The following is a 20,241-nucleotide window of genomic DNA, read 5'->3' as shown; positions in this document are numbered from 1 at the left end:
GATTTAAATGAGTGGCTGGTTTCTTTTTTCTCTTTCTAGCCAGTGCAGACATGATGGGCTGAATGGCCTATTTCTGCACTGTAACTTTCCTATGGATCTACAGTTCTAGGAGAATGTTGGATCATGGGGGAAGGGGAATCATGGGAGTAGTGAGGTTGGGTAGTGCTGTTGTAAGCAAGGGGTAAGGGCAGGATTGTTACCATAAAAATAATCGCTTGTTGTCACAAGTAGACTTCAATGAAGTTACTGTGAAAAGCCCCTAGTCATCACATTCTGCCGCCTGTTTGGGGAGGCTGGTATGGAAATTGAACCCGCGCTGTTGGCCTTGTTATGCATTACAAATCAACTGTTTAGCCCACTCTGCTAAACCAGCCCCTATGGAAATTTTAGTGAGTTTCACTGCACTTCTTCCAACTTTGAGAACTTATACTGACTCTAAACTGTTTACATTGATGTTTCTGCAGCTCCTCCCACTGCCAGTGAATGGCTGATGCCCTTCCTTCCATAACAATGAAATAATTCTGCTTTAAGCATTTGAGTTGCCCTCCTCATTCTACATCCTTATTTAGACGTGATTTTTTTTATTATGGGGAAGATATTAATCCCCTTGATTGATATTGAGATTCAGATCTACTCATCCAACCTTACTTTAGCCCTCTGCAAATTTCTGAACTCTGCAGTATTAACTGCAGTTGGAACCCCCTCGGATCCTATGATCTGCGAGGTTTCTAATCACTTTGAAAGGTAAATATTTTTAGTAGGCTGTATCTGACAGGGCAATAGCTTTTAGACAGCCAGCTGTACAGATTGTTTATTTTAATTTCCCATCACGACTGAAAACATTTCAAGTACCTGCTTTGACGTTAACCACATGTTGATACACATCTAGCAATGACTGACAGGTCCTCACCACATCAAAAGAAGTCAAGTTCTTTCTGCTGAGAAAAATAGGAAGTGAAAGCACTTATCTCCAAGATGTTTGTAAACATTGTGGTAAGCTTCACAGCAGGGTACTTGTGATACATTCAAGTGTGAAAGGAGATAAAAATAAACAATCTGGACCCCTGGCTATCTGGAAGTTATTACCCTGTCAGTTACAGCCTACTAAAATATATTTCTGATTAGTAAGTTTGCAGATGACACAAAGGTTGGTGGAATTGTGGATAGCGATGAGAACTGTCAGAGGATACAATAGGAGTTGGATTGTTTGGAGACTTGGGCGGAGAGATGGCAGCTGGAGTTTAATTTGGACAAATGTGAGGTAATGCATTTTGGAAGGTCGAATGCAGACAGGGAATATACAGTGAATGGTAGAACACTCAAGAGTATTGACAATCAGAGAGATCTAGGTGTACAGGTCCACAGGTCACTGAAAGGGGCAACACAGGTGGAGAACATAGTCAAGAAGGCATACGGCATGCTTGCCTTCATTGGCCGGGGTATTAAGTATAAAAATTGGCAAGTCATGTTGCAGCTGTAGAGAACCTTAGTTAGGCCACACTTGGAGTATAGTGTTCAATTCTGGTCACTACACTACCAGAAGGATGTGGAGGCTTTGGAGAGGGTGCAGGAGAGATTTACCGGGATGTTGCCTGGTATGGAGGGCATTAGCTATGAGGAGAGGTAGAATAAACTCGATTTGTTTCACTGGAACGACGGAGATTGAGGGGCGACCTGATAGAGGTCTACACAATTATGAGGGGCATAGACAGAGTGGATACTCAGAGGCTTTTTCCCAGGGTAGAGGGGTCAAGTACGCCGGGGCATAGGTTTTAGCTGCGAGGGACAAGGTTTAGAGGAGATGTACGAGGCACGCTTTTGCACAGTGGGTAGTGGGTGCCTGGAACTCACTGCCGGAGGAGGTGGTGGAAGCAGGGATGATAGTGACATATAAGGGAATCTTGACAAATACATGAATAGTATAGGAATAGAGGGATACGGACCCCAGAAGTGCAGAAGGTTGTAGTTTAGACGGGCAGCATGGTTGGCACAGGCTTGGAGGGCCGAAAGGCCTGTTCCTGTGCTGTTTTTTTTTTGCTCTTTGTTCTTTGTTTTTTTCTCTTTCAAAGTGAATAGAAGCCTCACAGATCAAATGGTCTGAGGAGGTTTAAAGCTTTGTGATGTGTTTTGGCCTTTAATGAAGTAACAGCTGCTGTTTTCAATACTTCTGTCTGAGGCAGCAGGGGTAAGGGGCTGATAAGTGAAAAATCAGCAATATTTTTGCCTGCACTGCTCTTTAGTTTCCTGGAAGGGGTGACTAATGGGGGTGGTGGGGGGTGGTTCTTTGATATGGGGATCTCTGATATGCAGGTAACTGATAAGGGGGTCTGATATGGGGGACTCCTGTGGGGGCGGTTCTCTGGTGGTGGGCCTCTGATATGGATGTCTCTGATAGGGCGGTCTTTGATATGGGGGTTTGATAGAGAGGCCTTATGATGGGGTCCTATGGGGGTCTTTATATGGGGTTTCCTATTTGGAAGTCCCCGAGATGGGGTTCTCTGATATGGGTGTTTGTCTAATAGAGGGGTCTGATGAGTGGTGTCTGATGGGGGTCTGGTGGTACGTCTGAAACCAGAGGTCTCTGTTGTAGTACTGTAGTACTCCATAAGTACTGCATGAAGGAGAAGGTGTTAAGCTGGGCGAAGCAGAAGAGTGAGGTGCAGTGGGATGGTGCCGGAGTTCGGATCTACCAGGACTTGACGGTGAAGTTGGCAAAAAGACGAGCGGCGTTCCGGCGAGTGAAGGCAGCACTGTACAAGAAGCGGGTGTGATTTGGTATGGTTTACCCGGCGAAGCTGAGGGTGACGTATGATGTCAAAGACTTATTTCGAGACAGCGGAGGCGGCTGAGACGTTCGTGAGAACAGACAGACGTGAGGAGCGGAGCTGGAAGAGAGACTGTGGACTGTGATTGGGGAGCTGGGAAATGTGTAAATGCTATAACTTTCTTTTTTACTGATGTGTATTGTAATTTACTTCTCTTCACATTGTTACAGAGTTCAAGTTATTGGTTGGGTTCATTGGCATTCTGTTTGCGACGGTTATATCTTAGTTTAGTGAATTGTATGGGTTGGATTGTTGTTTTTGTTTTTTCATTCTCTGGGACTGGGTGGGAGGGGATAGTATACCTTGGCAGGGGGAGCCACGTGCGCTAGCTAACTAAAGTCGGCTAGTGAACGGAGATGAGGTGAGAGGAGGGCTGCGGACAGGGCAAGTTTCGATGGGCCTATGAGGCAGGCAAGGGGCGGGAAGGGATTGATGCTGGGAGAATGTAGGGGAGGTTCTTGGGGGAGGGGGGGGGAAGGGGTTCGATGTTCATAATGGATAGGGGCGGGTCAGGCTTATGGGGCAGGGCCTGGTGGTATGATGATGATGGATAAGAATGGTGGGGGGGGGGGGGGTTGAGAGACCCCCAGTTAGGATAGTGACGTGGAACGTGAGGGGTTAGGAGGTCCGGTCAAGAGGTCAAGTGGGAAATGTTTAGATACATGCAGGTTCGAGATTTTGCCAGAAGGGAGGTACAGAACTTTTCAGAGGAGCCGGCCTCCGCATTGCTGCAGGAGGTGCTGACGACAGGGGGACTGGAGAAGGGGGAAGTGTCGGCGGTCTACGGAGCTATTTTGTAGGAGGAGAAGGCACAACTGAAGAGATCAAAGCAAAGTGGGAGGAAGAGTTGGGAGAGGATATGGAGGAGGGGTTCTGGTGTGCGGTGCTCCGGAGAGTGAATGCCTCCACCCCGTGCGCAAGGTTGGGGCTGATACAGCTGAAGGTGGTATACAGAGCACACCTCACGAGGGTGAGGATTAGCTAATTCTTTGAAGGCGTAGAAGACGGGGGGGGGGGGGGGGGGGGGGGTGTGCCCCTCTAATCATGTTCATATGTTTTGGTCCTGTCCAAAGCTAGAGGATTACTGGAAGGAGGTTTTTAGGATAATTTCCAAAGTGGTGCACGTAAAACTGGACCCGGGGCCCCGGGAGGCCATATTCGGGGTGTCGGACCAGCCAGGATTGGAAACGGGTGCGGAGGCAGATGTCGTAGCCTTCGCCTCGTTGATCGCCCGAAGGCGGAACCTGATGGGTTGGAGGGCAGCCTCTCCACCCTGTGCCCTGGCAGACGGGGGGACCTGGTGGAATTCTTGATTCTTGAGAAGGTTAAGTTTGAACTGAGGGGAAGGATGGAGGGGTTCTACAATTCATGGGCATTATTCATTGTGCACTTTCAAGAACTGGATGACATCGAACATTAGTTGGGGGGGTGGGTGGGAGGATTGGGGGAGGGGGGTGATGGGGTGTTAATGGTGGCCATGGGTGATTCCTGATTCCTTTTTGTGAGTTGTTTATGTGAACATGTGGGCTCATGTTTTGGGTTTAGTGGGAGGATGGGATCATTGTTATCGATATGGTGATTGACATATTTGTTACTGATTATTGTTTATTACTGATTATTGTTTACTGTTGGTGGGTGTAAATTTGGGAGAAAATGTAAAAGAGGAGAATAAATAAATATTTTTTAAAAAGCTAAGTGGCCTGTAGTTTACTGTTTTCTGCTCACTTTCTTCTTCAATAGAGGAGTTATTAGTCGGATGGAAATGTTCCAGGATCGAGGGAAGTTTGGAAAACTACCACCAATGCACTTACTACCTCACGAGCCATCTCATGTAAAACCCTAGACACTTTTTCATCAATCTAAATTGTTCATTTTGAATAAAAAGATTCTCAAAGTGATTGCAGACAGTGTTTATTATATTGCTCGACATCACCAGTACATGCAGCCCATTGTCTCTACACAAGTTGGATGATGTGGTTACATACATTAAATACACAATGGGTTTGGTCTTTATGTGAAGCTATAAAAATGTGCAAAAGCTGTTATTATTCCACTTTTTAAACTTGCAGCAGAAAGTTAAAGCAATGGTATAGAATGAGTAAGCAGCAGCAGAAATGTTTCCGTCATTCTTTCGGGGAGAGTTCCATGAAGCTTTGGGTTAATATGTGGCCTCCTTACACGATTGGATAGACTGCATGTCTTGTAATTCCGCAGTTTCTCCGCACACCCTTCACCATTTTGATGTAACCTCCATTCCCCCACCGTGTTCCCCAACTGGAAAATAAGAAAGTATATTAACATCACAGTTCTATTGAAGTGACAGATTTGGAAAACTGAGGAGCTTCACACTGGAAATTTGATGGCTGGTTGTGCAGTCCTTCAACCGATACCAAAGCATCCCCCCTCCCCCAAAACCACTGTTGTCCAGTGCCATCAGCAATAGACCCCCACTACCCCTGTCAGCAGTCAAAAAATGTATTTCCATTGAAGTTGTTACCCAACCATTACCCTACCATTAACCCTTCGCATCTGCATAAACATATTGGGGGAGATTCTCCCATCCTCAGCGGCGGGTATTCCACCGATGGAAGCAGCATGCCATTGGTCAGCGGTGGGATCTTCTTGTCCTTTAACTGTCAATGAGGGGTTTCCCGCCACTGGTGATTCCGAGGGCAAGGGTCACTAATGGCGGGGCTGGAAGATCTGCCAGTGGGAAGGATCGGGTAATCTCACCCATCATTTAGCGTTGCTGGCATGGACAGCATGGACTGCAAACACGGAATGGGAAATTAATCCAACTGCTCTGTGCTGTTATTCCGTGTTCACAAAGCCTCCTCCCATCCCTCTTCATCAAACCCTATCAACCTATACTTCCATTCCTTTCACTATCATGTTTATCTTCGCCATCAATGTATCTGTGTTATTCAGCTCAACCACTCCTCGTGGTAACATTTCCCCAATTCAACCACTCTCTGGATAAAGAGATTTCTCCTGTATTTCTGATTGATTTATTCACACAATCATAGAATCACTACAGTGCAGGAGGCTATTCGGCCTATCCAGTCTGCACAAACCATCTGAAAGAACACTCCACCTCGGCCCAAGCCACCCCACCCCCATCCCATCATCCAGTAACCACACCTAATCTTTTGGACACTAAGGGGCAATTTAGCATGGCCAATCCACCTAACCTGCATATCTTTTGACTGTGGGAGGAAACCGGAGCACCTGGAGGAAACCCACGCAGAGATGAGGAAAAAGTGTAAACTCCACACAGACAGTTACGCAAGGCCCGAATTGAACCCAGGTCCCTGACACTCTGAGGCAGCAGTGCTAACCACTGTGCAACCATGCCACCCGTATTGTGACTATCTTATATTGATCGCCCCCAGAAGAGGAAACATTTTCTCCTTTCTGACATCGAATCCTTTCATAATCTTAAAGTCCTCCATCAGGTCACCTCTCAACCTTCTCTTTTCTGAAGAAATGAGCTCCAGCCTGTTCAGCTTTTTCTGAGAAATTTCTCCTCAGTTCCAGTTTTATCCTTGTGAATCTTTTCTGCAGCTTCCCCGGTGCCTTTGGATAGTAATCAGCAGGGGGGAATTTTGGCGGATGATTCCCTCCCTTTCCAGGAAGACTGAGTAAATCCAGTTCTCCTGTCACTGCCCCAGGTTGTGATCAGTATTTGTTGTTTTTATAAAGTACATACCTGTTTTTAACCAGCCAATACTGCCTTCTTCTCTCACGTCCATATCCAACCACCAAGACTGCGTGGTTTACTCCGTGGTTACGGCACCGACTATGCCTGTAGATTCCTGTAGATAGACTTTTATTTTGAATATGATATAATTGTAAAATACAGTTATTTTTCCCTTTCAAACAAGTTTTACTTTTCATCATCATTTCGGTCTAATTATCTTCTGGAATACAATCCACTCTACAAAACTCAGCTCCTTTTGTCACATTATTTTGTCACTTTTATTGACTTTTCACATTATAAATCCCAATATTCTCACATCTGCCATTCCTGCCCCTCTGGACACAGCTTTAGTTTCTTTATTTATTCCATTACCATTCCTTGGCCTTTCATCAATAGATCTGTTTGTCATTTAATCTTCGACCTTCAGCCTATTTACAACTTTAACACCATTTTCAGCCAAATTCAGCATTTATATTGACTGGACTGTTGTTACAAATCATGTCTGGGTTACACATTTCTAATTGCAGGAAGTTTGTTCATGTTTTTGTGTCAATGTTTACCATTGCTCACATTTTCCATTCATTTTTCCTGTCACACATCACAATGTAGCCTGGGTTCTGGGCTCTCATCACTCAGAGTTCTGTGGAGTGTCTTTTCTCAATCTCTCAACTCCGTTGTGGGTATTATATTCATCAACTGACCATAGACAGCACTGGGGCAATTTACTGGGGACCTATTAAAAGTCCTTGCAAACAGCAGTCCCTATAAATTTATGAAATAATCAACAAACATTTATTTACTTTTGGATAATTGTTTTGTGTTTTTGGTTTCAATATTGGTTTCTGTAAGCTCCACCACACCCTGGAATGAAAAAGGATCACACTAAATATGCTAATTGGGTTGGGAGGCACTGACCCCTATGGAAAAGGTGTGGCATATGTGAACTCTGGGATAGAGTTGTCAGCCTCAAAGTTGGCTTCCAAAATGTCTGTACTTTCAATGTTATGAGTGGTGTGCGACACGATGAGCACATCATGCTGGTGAATGTCCGTTACCCTGACAGCGATCATGATGATTCCATTCTGCACCCATCCACTGTCCCCTCAGTATTCGAGTCACATGTCAAACCAGAAAATGGTTGCTAGGTGACAAGGGTTATCCTCTCTACACCTGGCTCATGACTTTGTTCCACATCCCGAGCACATGTGAGCAGTATGTGAACAGTGAGAGCCATGCTGCCCTCTGAAAGATCACAGAGCAGAGCATTGAGGTGCTGCCCGGACTGTTCTAGAAGATCCGCCAGTTCCTGCTGGAGCCTGTGTCCCAATTCATGGTGATCTGCTGGATCCTCCACAGCCGGAACATCATGAGGGCAGAGACTTTCCAGGGCCGAGGTGGAGATGGTTAGCAGTTTCAAATTCCGAGGGGTACACATCTCCAAAAATCAGTCCTGGTCCACCCACCACGATGCTACCACCAAGAAAGCACAACAGCGCCTATACTTCATCAGGAAACTAAGGAAATTCGACATTGGAACCATCTAAAATGGCCACCTGCAAAGGACCAAAGGGAACTGTGGTCAGCTTGGACACAGACAAGTACACAGCTTCTGTGTGTTGTGCAAAGAAGCCAGATCTGACTGAAACTTGTATTCATTAAGAGTCAATCACAATTTCCCCAGGACAATAGAGTTTGAATCAAGGAGTTACAACAGTAGCAGACTAACTGGCGCCACTTCCCCTGATTTGGAAAGGCCTATGTGACTAGGACAATGATAGCTGGGACCCGCCCAGGCACCGAGGTATCTGCCCCCTAATTGGCTAGGATCAATGAGGGTGATCAAAACCCTATCGATCCATTGGAGCTGGAGATAGGACCACCCAAAAGTGCACAAAAGAGAAGAAGGATAAGAAGCCCTGCGCACTAGGGATCAGCCTCTTTTGGACCGGCCTGTGTGCGACCTATTGCAGCACATCAACTAGCCAAGTTCAAGGACCCGCAATCGCTACCTGAAGGACAAGCCCAGCTGTGATGAACCTGGAGACTTCCAGCTGACCAACGGGGACACAGATAAAGGCCTTATCTCCCGCACAGAGCCGGTCACCCCAAAGTTGAGTAACGGTCATCTTAGTTATTAGGTCTAGTTTAGTGCGTAGTCGCGTATATCATTGCATAGAAATAACTCTTGTGTTATAAGAAACAGCTTATGGTTCACATAGAAATGTAGAAGTCAACAGCATGTTAACATTAACTCTCACCAACTTTTACAATTGCACCATAGAAAGCATCCTTTCTGGCTGCATCACAGCCTGGTATGGCAACTGCTGGGCCCAAGACTGCAAGAAACTTCAGAGAGTCGTGAACACAGCCCAGTCCATCACACAAACCTTCCTCCCATCCATTGACTCCATCTACACCTCCCGCTGCCTGGGGAAAGCGGGCATCATAATCAAAGGCCCCTCCCACCCAGCTTACTCACTCTTTCAACTTCTTCCATCGGGCAGGAGAACACGCACAAACAGACTCAACAACAGTTTCTTCCCACTATTACCAGACACCTAAATGACCCTCTTGTGGACTGACCTCATTACCACGACACCCCTGTATGTTTCATCCGATGCCGGTGTTATGTAGTTACATTGAGTACCTTGTGTTGCCCTGTTATGTATTTTCTTTTATTTCTTTTTTTTTGCATGTACTTAATGATCTGTTGAGCTGCTCGCAGAAAAATACTTTTCACTGTACCTTGGTACAAATCCAATCCATGCGAAGGGTGAATTCCCTGACTGCCCGCTTTACTGTTTCCCTGGACTACCAGAATTCTCCTCCTCATTGTGATCCCAGTGGCTGTAGCGTGCTGCTGGGAGGTTACAGTCTTTCACCTGGGGAAGACAGCACTGACCTTGCACAGCAATAAGCTGAGATGTCATGACTTCAGTCTGAGCTTCCATGGCAGCGCTCAGATACAGGATAGTACCTTGTACCCTTCCTGAGATGCGTTTACAAGAAGGGATGGCATTTAATCAGAGGGGAGGGGTAGGGAACATGCCCACTTCCCACCTCCACTGTGAACAACTCTGAGGGAGGAAGGCTGATGGACAATCTTGCCACCCCCCCTGCCCATTCAGGCCCCTAACTGGGTTACTGATGCCAACTGATGGGTCTCATTCTGCTGTCGCTGGTATTAATCCAGAAACAAGCGGACCTGTCACCAAGCCGGGAGCACGATGAGCAAACCTGTGCCGGCTTCTTATGGTCTCCCGAGGGGAATTCCTAATTCAGAGGCACTCAGTGCTTGATCGAGTGACCTAGCATTAGGAAGGGCAGGTGGGGCGAGACCGCTGAAAGCCAACGACCTGCTCTTGTTCCTTACCACTCAAAGTCTCCCCACAACCCCTTCCTGTGACTTCCCTGAGTTGCTCTGCGATTCTGGGCCTCCAGCTGCTGTCTTCTCGGGAGTACTGAGGGGCAAACAAATGATGTGGCTGATTGGCTGGCAGATCTTGGTGGGAGGGTCTTCCTGATCTTGGAGTCCTGTGGAGCGCCCACCAGTGGCCTGATTGGTCCATTATTCAGCAGGCTTTCCTCAAAGGGAACAACGTGGGTCTCTGTGCAGCAAACAGCCAAGATCCGTGTCACACGCATAAAATACCCCCCAATGTGTATTTTGGGTACAGCCCAGTGCCAGGTTGAAGTTGGACCATATCTATGCCCATTTACAGTGACAGCAGACCAGGTCTGACAATGCGCCAAGTATCTGATGCACACGCCTGTCAACCTTTTCTTCTTTGTTTTCCTGGTTGAGTCTACGTTTCTCCGGAGCAGAAACCTTCTGAAACGCAGGTGAGCTGGCACCCACACTGTCCTTTCCCACTGTCCTGGCTACAGCCCAGTGACTCACGCCGTGCAAGATCCTGTCTCTGTGCCACCCTCTATAGTTCACTCAGTGCCAGTATCTGAGCTGCTGCCTGTGAGTGTGAGATTGAGTGATGGTGTTCCTTCTTCATCTCTTGTTCCTCTTGCACTTCAAGATCCTGCACCAGTTCTTGACCAGCTGGCAGTTCTTGTCTATCTGACATGATAGAGGGGCTGGGATAGGGTTAGGGTGAAGGAAGTGAAGGAAAGTGAAGGAAAGCAAGGGATTCACAAATGTACCATCTGCAGCTTGTAAACCACAAGAGGTTGTGGGATGAGGGGGAAATGGGATGTGAGGAGGTGGATTTGGGAGGAACAAACCATCATCCTCTATTGTTTCACCCTGACCATTGACCACAGCCTCAGTTGTGGCTGCACCATGATTTCCAGTATTGAGACCCCCCCCCCCATACTGCCATGCTGGTCTCTGCCGGATTGTTGCTGTTGCCCTCTGGTTATGGGCCACCCTTGTCCTGCAAGAGAGAGGGAAGGTGTGTCACTGAGTTTGTTGCAATCTGGTTGGGTGATGTGGCGTTCATGGTTGAATATCTGGCAGTGTGTGCAAGCGTGAGGTGTTGGGTGTGAGTTGCATTAGTGTTAATTGTGTGTGGGTGAGGTGGAAACATGTGAGCTATGATTGTGTTGGATGTTTTTAGGAGGTGAGTTGAAGTGGGTGTGTGGGAATGGGGGCAGTGTGTGAGGGCTAGTGGTTACTTTTGTATGTGTACAGCAAGGAACAAATTCACTCACCCTGACCACTCGTGTGGGGTCATCGAACATTTTGTGCCTCTGCCTCCAGGTCCTCGGAACTAGATTGCTGGCATTGGCCATGACGCTGCCTGATCCCACTGCCTTTGCAATGTCTGGAGGGTTTCGTGCTCCCCTGAAGGAAGGGGACCTCTCTTCTCCTGTCCACCTCCTGGACCAAGGCCTCCAGTGCTGTATCAGAGAACCTAGGGGATGCTGCCTGGCCTGTTGCACCATTTCCACTTCTCTTTGTGCTCAGAGTCTCTGCCTGAGTTGCAGCACCTGCTCCTTTCAGAGGTGCAGATTGTGTTTAAGTCATACAAACTCACTTTAAATGGAGCTAACCTCACATAAACCTGGGCCCCTGTTGAGGGTTGCAGACCCTCAGCAGCACGTCAGCACTGAGCTGGTCATCACTTATCAGTGAAATTAGCAGCAGCACCAAGTTTCTGAGCTGCCTGTATCACTGCGAATGGGTGGGAAACAATTGTCCATCAAATTAATTTTAACCTCATGGTGTTAGACAGCACTGGAGCGTATACAGAACTGGGGGTGGAAAACATGAACGAGGTGAAGGGTCGCGGTCATTTCCATTCTGAATATTGAGAAATAATTAAGAATAAAAAAGTTTCTGTGCCTTACCTTGTCTGTACCAGCGGAAAGGTCCACTTGCATCAATTGCAACAGCTATTGGTCCAATCCATTTCACTGCACGCTCCAAAAACCTTGTCCTTCGTCTGATACGTCCGTACATTCTGATTGTGACAACAAACCTATTTCTCCGAAAGCTGCATGTTCCATCCTAAGAGTTAAACAAATTGTGAAAAAATTTGCAGAGTGTGAGTGATGCGACCATCACGACAAGAGAGGAAGCAAACTGTGGCTTCAATCGACTTACAACTGAGCAGGCCTGCGACCAGAAGAACTGAGGGCAGATTCACAAGACCGCAGCACTTTATACTTCCGGTAGTGGGAGGGACCATGGGCGGAGCCAAGGGTGGAGCCTGTACAAGTTCCTCATCTCCCCCTGGGGCAGAGCCGCGCAACGGCTCACAGATGGAGCCACAGGGACACAGTGATACACAGTGTGAATTACGCATATACATTCACCACATTTACCCCCTGTAAAAAAATCAAGTCCGGGGGGTGACGGGTCTCACCACAGTGAGAGTGAGCGAGAAGGGTGATATTGCAACAGTGGCTTTCACCGCTGTATTGCTCAGGAGATTTAAGAAGTCCCACACCATCACTTGGCAGTGCCTTGTGGGTAGTTTATCTTGGGAACTCCATTGGGGGATTTGCATGTCCACGGGATGGTGGTCTCTCTCCGTGCTGGGTGTTCCCATGGTGAGGGTGTTCCTGTGTGCATCGGGGCGGTGGGGGGGGGGGGGGGATTCCTCTTTTTCTTAACTGGGGCAATCATAACCCGGACTCCCACTCCCTCTTAGCATGGGACGCGGATGCAGTATTTCTTTCTTCTGAAGTGCGGGACCATAGGACAAGAAAAGCCAGCTGTACTGCCAGTGAGCTGCACACCTCTTTGTCCAGCTGAGCCAGCATTTCAGAGAAGAAAAGGAAAATTTGGCCCAGGGTGTTCAAAGCCTGGTGTTAGAATAAGTGTTAGACGGCTCCCAATGTATAAAACAGACCTGAGTGTGTTCCGTTGCCCTGTATTAGAATGAGCAGCTCTTGCAATACCCTCACACTGACTCCATTTCAATGGGAAACAGTGACACTTGTAAAAGATCCTTTCAGTGCCCAGAACCAGAAACTGCAGTGAGATATTATCCTTGGAGAACGAAACTGCTCAACTCACCAATCCAAAATTGAAGAAACAGTTAGCAGCAATTCCATTTTTTTTTAAATTAACATATCTGAAAAACAGTCTTCATAATGATACTCTCAAACTTCTCAGCTCAGCTTTGTTTTGGGCGGCACGGTGGCACAGTGATTAGCACTGCTGCCTCACAGTGTCAGATCCCCGGGTTCGAATCTGTGTGCAGTTTGCAGTTTCCCATGTCTGCTTGGGTTTCCTTTGCGTTCCCCGGATTCCTCCCACAGACCAAAGAATGTGCAGGTTAGGTGGATTGGCTATGCTGAATTTCCCCTTGGAGGGGTTCCAGGGATAAGGTGAGGGATCGGGCTTAGGTAGAGTGCTCTTTCATGGGATCAGTACAGACTCGATGGGCCAAATGGCCTCCTTCTGCACTATAGGGATCCTATGATACTATACTGAGCAGAGGATTTCTGTATCTCTCTGCGAGACCCTCATCACCCCTCTCTACATTTTTAGCACAGGATGGTGAGGATGAATTGCTACATTTTGCATCGTTCTCACTGTCACCTTGCTATAACTGCTCACGCACACACGTACACTGGCGCATTGTTCCCAGTGTACACTGAGAACAGTGACTGTGAGAGAAACACCAGCACGAAAGACAATTTACACAAATATTCACAGAGACTGTTTCAAAACCAAATGCTTCTTAATTACACCCCAATATTCAAATCAAGTTGCAGCTTCATTACATTCCTAATGAGTAAACACCTCTCTACCAAATGAACCGGATTGAGACAGAGGCCGATCTTTCAAATAGCTTTCACACCAACTTGAAATGGCCCATGAAACGCCTGATGGACGGCTGCTGATTCGCCAGTTCCGTCATTGACGGGCAGCACGGTGGTAGAGTGGGTTAGCCTGCAGCCGCACGGCGCCAAGGTCCCTGGTTCGATCCCGGCTCTGGGTCACTGTCCGGTGTAGATTGCACATTCTCCCCGTGTTTGCGGGGTTTCTCCCCCACAACCAAAGATGTGCAGGCTAGGTGGATTGGACACGCTAAATTGCCCCTTAATTGGAAAAAATTAATTGGGTACACTAAATTTGGAAAGAAAAAGTTCCGTCATTGACGCAACGCCATGGCTGCACTTAATAATTCCCCCCCCCCCCCCCCCCCCCCCCCCACACACAGCGTCAGGCAAGATGGCCGCCAGGAGAGCAGCAGCGCAATTTCAGGACGTGAACTCGAGAGACTCCTGGACGGCGTGGAGGGGAGGAGACTGGTGTTGTATACCGGGCTGGGCCAGAGGACAGCAGGCGACATCATTCGCCATGCCTCAGAGGTGGCAGGCGCCGTCACGCTGTCAGCGAGGTGGCCCGGACTGCACACCAGTACCGAAAAACGCTGCACAACCTCCTCAGGCAGCCAGGGTGAGTACCCAGCACTGTGCCCCTGTCACCAACTTCCTACCTGCCACACACAGGTAACCTGCGCCCCCCCCCCCCCCCCCCCAACCCGGAGCATTATGCGCCCCGGAGAATCGGTCGTCGGGGCGGGTAATGTGATGCTGAAGTCTGCACGGTTTTGTCGGGTTAGGGGGTCCTGAGAATCCAAAATCGTCACGAAACCAGCGTCCAACCCAATTTCAGCGTCGGAGCCAATTCTCCAGCGATTGCGTTTCGCGGATTTGGCGTGATGTCTCGGAGATCCAGCCAAAGCTGTTCCTTCATTTTAAGAAACAGCTTATATTTGAATAACGGGCAGCCAGATCAGCATATGGGGGAACCAAAGAGACTAAAATAATCTCTTCTAGTCTTATTTATGGCAGTATAGGCGGCATGGTAGCACAATGGGTATCACTGTGGCTACACAGCGCCAGGGACCCGCTGTTCGATTCCCGTCTTGGCATCATATCTGTGCGGAGTTTGCACGTTCTCCCCGTGTCTGAATGGGTTTCCTCCAGGTGCTCCGGTTTCCTCCCACAAGTCCCTAAAGACGTGCTGTTAGGTGAATTGGATAGTCTGAATTCTACCTCAGTATGCCCGAACAGGTGCCAGAATGTGGCGACTTGGGGATTTTCACAGTAACTTTATTACAGAGTCAATGTAAGCCTACTTGTGACACTAATAAGATTATTATTATTTTTCTGTGGATGCGATCTGACGGAAAGGTTTCTGGGCGGGATCTACCGGCTGCGCTGCGCCCGAAAAGCAATGTGGTCGGTAAATGCCGGGAGACCGGACTCCCGGGATCAACCTAGCTCAACGCACCTTGCGAGATCTCGCGAGATGTTCGGTGTGATATCTGTTGGATCTGCATATTCGAGTGAGACAGCCAGTCTCACCCTAATATGCATTCCTGAGATCCAACCAAGGTGTGGGATCTAACTCCCTCGCCTTGGAAACATCGGATGAATGCTGTTCAGTGCTGGTTTCCACCAATGAGGACCAGGTGGAACAGGACTGCTGGGGGTCTCCCAGGGGATTGGAGGCTCCCAGGTGCATGCCCTCTGGGCAGAGAGATACCCTGCACTGCTGGTGCCACCTGGGCACCTTGGCATGGCTAACCTTCCACCCCACTGTGGGCAGGAATCAGATTGTAAATTTTGGTAGATCTGGATAGACCTTACGAGGCGCAACAGCTTTCGGGAAGCCGGGGGGAGGGGGGTGCAGGGCAGTAACCGGCCATGTTGTGCTCTCGTTTGTGCATGGTTATGTTGACAGGGTAACTGTTGTACTGGCGAGGTTGTATATTCCACAGGTCAGAGCCGGTTAGAGTTTTGTCAGCCGCCTGTCGCATCAACATTCTGCCTCACAGAATGGGGAGCAGAAATATGAATGAACTTTAACACTCTGAACTCCTCATTCAAACTGCATGAGAGCAGGAGGTGCTGAGTGGAGATTTGAGGGATCATTACAAGAAAAGGGGAGAAATGAAAGAGAGAACTAGTCCCTTCATGAAAGGTGATATTCTCTCAACCTCCCTCACGCTGGTTAGAGGGTGACATTGGTGGAAACGTGGGAGCAGATTCTCAGGGAAGAATTGATCCAAAGCTGGATGTCAGCTTCCATTCTATTTGGACTGGGTTCCACAGTCTAATACCATGAATATTGTAAACATTTTGTAACTGGGGATTGGAAAAGCATTTAAAAGAGATTTACCGTAGCAGTATATGGATAATCTGCATCCGTGTTGATGCCTTTATTGTTTCTCACATAGCGAAAGGCATTTGCCATCCATCCACCTCGACATCCATGGTTACGATATTTTCTGGTACAATCAACCAGGTTCTGTTCACTCAGGGAAATCAGTTTTCCACGTCTCCGAGCCCACTGTCCTTCGATGGCACCGGTCGCACTGAAAGCCCAGCAAGAACCACAGCCTCCCTGGTCATGACAGAAATAAAATAACATTCTGATTAAACATTCCTGGTGTGATCTAACCGATTTGCAACAGAGTCCCGTGTCGAGTGCGTTGAGCCGGGTGTTTCCCTGCACTCACAGCGCCGAGAATCATCACTCCATCTAACTGGACTTTGTTTCAATCCGGGGCCTCAGCAGTGAACACCCCACCCAGGCCGCAGTTAGTCCCATTTCAGGCACCGAGGAACTCTGCTCGCCAGAACTCCTCAGTGCTGGAGGAGATTGACCATCCCCCCCCTGCCCCAACCCATCCCTGCATCCCCCCCCCCCCCCCCCCCAAAGCACTAGGTCATCAATATGGGGGTTCTTGAGCCCTTGCACCCTACCCAGACATGCAGGGCATCCCCAGCCCGATACCTAATGTGGGAAAAATGCCACCTCTGTCAGTGCCCCTGCCAACTAGCAGTGCCATGTGGATAGTGCCAGGCTGGAAAACCCAGGTCACACTGCCAGGTTGCCAGGCTGGCACTGCCATGGTGGGACCAGTAGTGTCAGGGTGCCAGCCTGCCTCGAGGGCAACCACCTGTTAGATCCTTGGGAGACCCCTTGCCCCAACTGCCATTCCTCCTTGTCCCCATTTGTGGGAACCAACAGCTCTCGCCTGAGTTGTCCAAGATGAAGGGGTTAGATCCCAGGGCCTTGGCAGATCAGGCGACCTACATATTAGAGCGAGACTAGCTGTCTCACTCTAATACACAGATGTGCCGAATACTGAAGCTGACTACAATGGGCAGGATTCAGATTGTGATATATTGCAAGATCCCCTGTTCTGGCGCACCATGGCCAGCAGATCGCACCCAAAATCTTTGCATTGTCAGATGCAGTGCAGATTTACACCGACGAAGTTAGTTCATCTTCTTAATGAGATTTCTAGAAGACACATGGGATCAGTGAGTGTCTGTGTGGCAGGTTTGGGAGGGTATGGATTTCACTCTTACTCTTCAGTGCTGATTCTGATTAACCGGGGAATAATTTGAGAAGAAAGGTCAGGGATAGAATCATGGGCAAAGTAAGTCAGCCCACTGCTTGTGACCAAGGTTCCAATCCACATGTGGAGGAAGTGTTTCCAGCTGTTTCAGCTGGAGCTCAGGGTTGCCGAGCTGGAGGGGGAAGCTCAACATCAGGGAGGACGGGAGTTTCCTGTGTTCCAGGAGATGGTCACTCCCCAGCTAAGGAGCCTTCAGGATGGGAGGTGGGTGGATATCTGGAGGAGTAGGAAGAAGCAGAAAGTACAAGTATTTTTGGGGAGTCACTCTCAAGCAGATACACAACGTTGGTGGTGGCTGTGAATGACAACACCTCAAAGGAGTGCAGTCCAGACTGCGGTATCCTTCGGCAAGGGGCTCCAGAGAGGGAGAACAGATGGAATAGAAATGTAATTGTTATAAGAGATTCCATAGTTAGGTGTTTCTGTAAATGTTGTCTGGAGTGCTGTGTGGTAAGTTGCCTCACTGATGTCAGGGCAAAGGACATCATGAAGAATATACTGCAGGGTGAAGAGAGTGAGCCAGAAATTGTGTCAGTATCAATGACATCAAGAGGATAGGGATTGTGGGCCAATGGTCAAAGTTTCAGGAATCATGGAGAACGGTAACAGCTCTGGATTACTCTCCCGACTAGCGAGAGTAGAAATAGAAAAATCGGGAGGATCAACGTGTGGCTTGAAGTGCAGTAAATGAGTGCTTCAGGGCTTCTGAACATTGGGACCAGCTCTGGTACAGGAGGTACCGACTCAAAAAGAACAGGAGACATCCCATTAGGCCTGGGATCAATTTCCTCTAACAGTTGGGGAGATTTTCAATTTAATTGACAGTGGGTTAGGCACCAGAAAGTAGTAAAGTGGAACAAGGTGCTTCAAGTGAAGTGTTGGATAATCCTCGGGAGCCTTAGCTCACATGGTTAGACAACTGGTTCATGATGCAAAGCGAGGTGAGCAATGTGGGTTCGATTCCTGCACTAGCTGAGGTTATTCATGAAGGCCCTATGTTCTCAACCTTGACCCTCGCCTGAGGTGTGGTGACCCTCAGGTTAAATCACCATTAGTCAGCTCTCCCCCTCAAAGGGGAAGCAGCCTATGGTCATCTATGGCCTATGGTGACTTTACCTTAATCCTAGAAGGAAATAGTATCACATTCGACAGGAGTCGACTAAGCATGGCTGCAAAGACAGGTTAAGAATACATGTACGTTAACACACAGAGTAGTGAATAAAGTTGGTGAGTTACAAGCACAAAGATCAAAGTGGAAATATGGCGTAGTAGCAATAATAGAAACGTGGTTGATGGTGCGGACAAGGCTGCGAATATTCAATGATACAAAATGTTCAGAAAAAATAGGGATAGAAGGGGGAGGTAGGATGGCAGCAATTAGGGAACATACATACAGCATACAGTGCAGAAGGAGGCCATTTGGCCCATTGAGACTGCACTGACCCACTTAAGCCCTCACTTCCACCCAATAATCCCTCGTAACCGTTTTGGACACAGGGCAATTTAGAATGGCCAATCCACTTAAACTGCACGTCTTTGGACTGTGGGAGGACTGTGGGAGGAAACCGGAGCACCCGGAGGAAACCAACGCAGACACGGGGAGAACGTGCAAACTCTGCACAGACAGTGACCCAGAGGGGATTCAAATCTGGGACCCTGGCTCTGTGAATCCACAGTGCTAGCCACTGTGCTACCGTGTTGATGTTGTGTTGCAAAGCGAGGATGTCCTGGAGGTAAAAGGACAGAACCTACTCGTTAGACATGGTGCAAAATGTGGATGATTACACAACTCGGGGGGGGGGGGGGGGGGGGGGGGGGGGGTATTATCTAAGTTTCCAGAGATGGAAAGTGAGACAGAGGGGAAAATATGCAGAGAAATCACAAAGAAGTGAATCACAAAGCACACTGGGCTAAATCGCTGGCTTTTAAAGCAGACCAAGGCAGGCCAGCAGCACAGCATTCCCGTACCAGCCTCCCCGAACAGGCGCCGGAATGTGGCGACTAGGGGCTTTTCACAGTAACTGCATTGAAGCCTACTTGTGACAATAAGCAATTTTCATTTTCATTTTCATTCATTTTTCATTTCATTTCATTTTCATTTCAAGAAGTGCAAAAGTAGGGAGTGATGATATTGAGGGATGTTACTGAGTTTAGCATCAAATGGGAAAGTGTTATAGTAAAGGGAAACGGGAGGAGGCATTTCTGAAAGGTGTTCAGGAGAATTCATTTCCCAGAATGCTCCTGGTCTAATGAGGGAGGAGGCATTGCTAGATCTGGTGCTGTGAAATGAATGGATCAAGTGAATGAAGTGTTAATAGGGCAACCAAACAGAACCAAAAATGGACAGGAAAAACTGGAAGATAATGGGTGATCATTAATGCATTGATGTTTCAGATAAAGGCGAGGGACATTACAACCAGAGGGAAAGCTAAGGGATCCAAAGCCAGGGCTCCTCGGATGAAGGGGGAAATGGGAGATTACGATGAAACAATTAAAGAGAGTGTATGATGCATGGCAGGTGAGGTAATGGATATGGGGGCAATAATTGGTGGGCAGGCTGCATTATAGAACATAGAACATAGAACAGTACAGCACAGAACAGGCCCTTCGGCCCTCGATGTTGTGCCGAGCAATGATCGCCATACTCAAACCCACGTATCCACCCTATACCCGTAACCCAACAACCCCACCCCCCTTAACCTTACGTTTTAGGACACCACGGGCAATTTAGCATGGCCAATCTACCTAACCCGCACATCTTTGGACTGTGGGAGGAAACCGGAGCACCCGGAGGAAACCCACGCACACACATTGGAAAGGCTGGTTCTGTTTAAAATGGATAATTGTCATGTCTGACTGCTTTCAG

The 20,241-nt window shown here is 48.1% G+C and overlaps 2 protein-coding genes across 2 annotated transcripts in view; one reads left to right on the top strand and one right to left on the bottom strand.

Moving 5' to 3' along the window:
* LOC119952927 overlaps window positions 1-20,241 on the top strand; it is a 1,042,551-nt gene that overhangs the window by 177,426 nt on the left and 844,884 nt on the right.
* Window positions 4,720-20,241, bottom strand: part of LOC119953600 (procathepsin L-like) — a 32,260-nt gene continuing 16,738 nt past the window's right edge. Inside the window, exons 5-8 of the mRNA XM_038778019.1 lie at window positions 16,127-16,351; window positions 11,830-11,989; window positions 6,535-6,640; window positions 4,720-5,099 (exon numbers count right to left, since the gene is read on the bottom strand). Coding sequence (XP_038633947.1) covers window positions 5,000-5,099; window positions 6,535-6,640; window positions 11,830-11,989; window positions 16,127-16,351 — 591 coding nt within the window. The 3' untranslated portion in view covers window positions 4,720-4,999. The remainder of the gene's footprint in view (window positions 5,100-6,534; window positions 6,641-11,829; window positions 11,990-16,126; window positions 16,352-20,241) is intronic.

This window comes from Scyliorhinus canicula, chromosome 18, assembly GCF_902713615.1.
Source record: "Scyliorhinus canicula chromosome 18, sScyCan1.1, whole genome shotgun sequence".
Lineage (NCBI taxonomy): Eukaryota > Metazoa > Chordata > Chondrichthyes > Carcharhiniformes > Scyliorhinidae > Scyliorhinus > Scyliorhinus canicula.
Note: the sequence above shows the minus strand (reverse complement) of the source record. Positions and strands in the feature narration are given on the sequence as shown.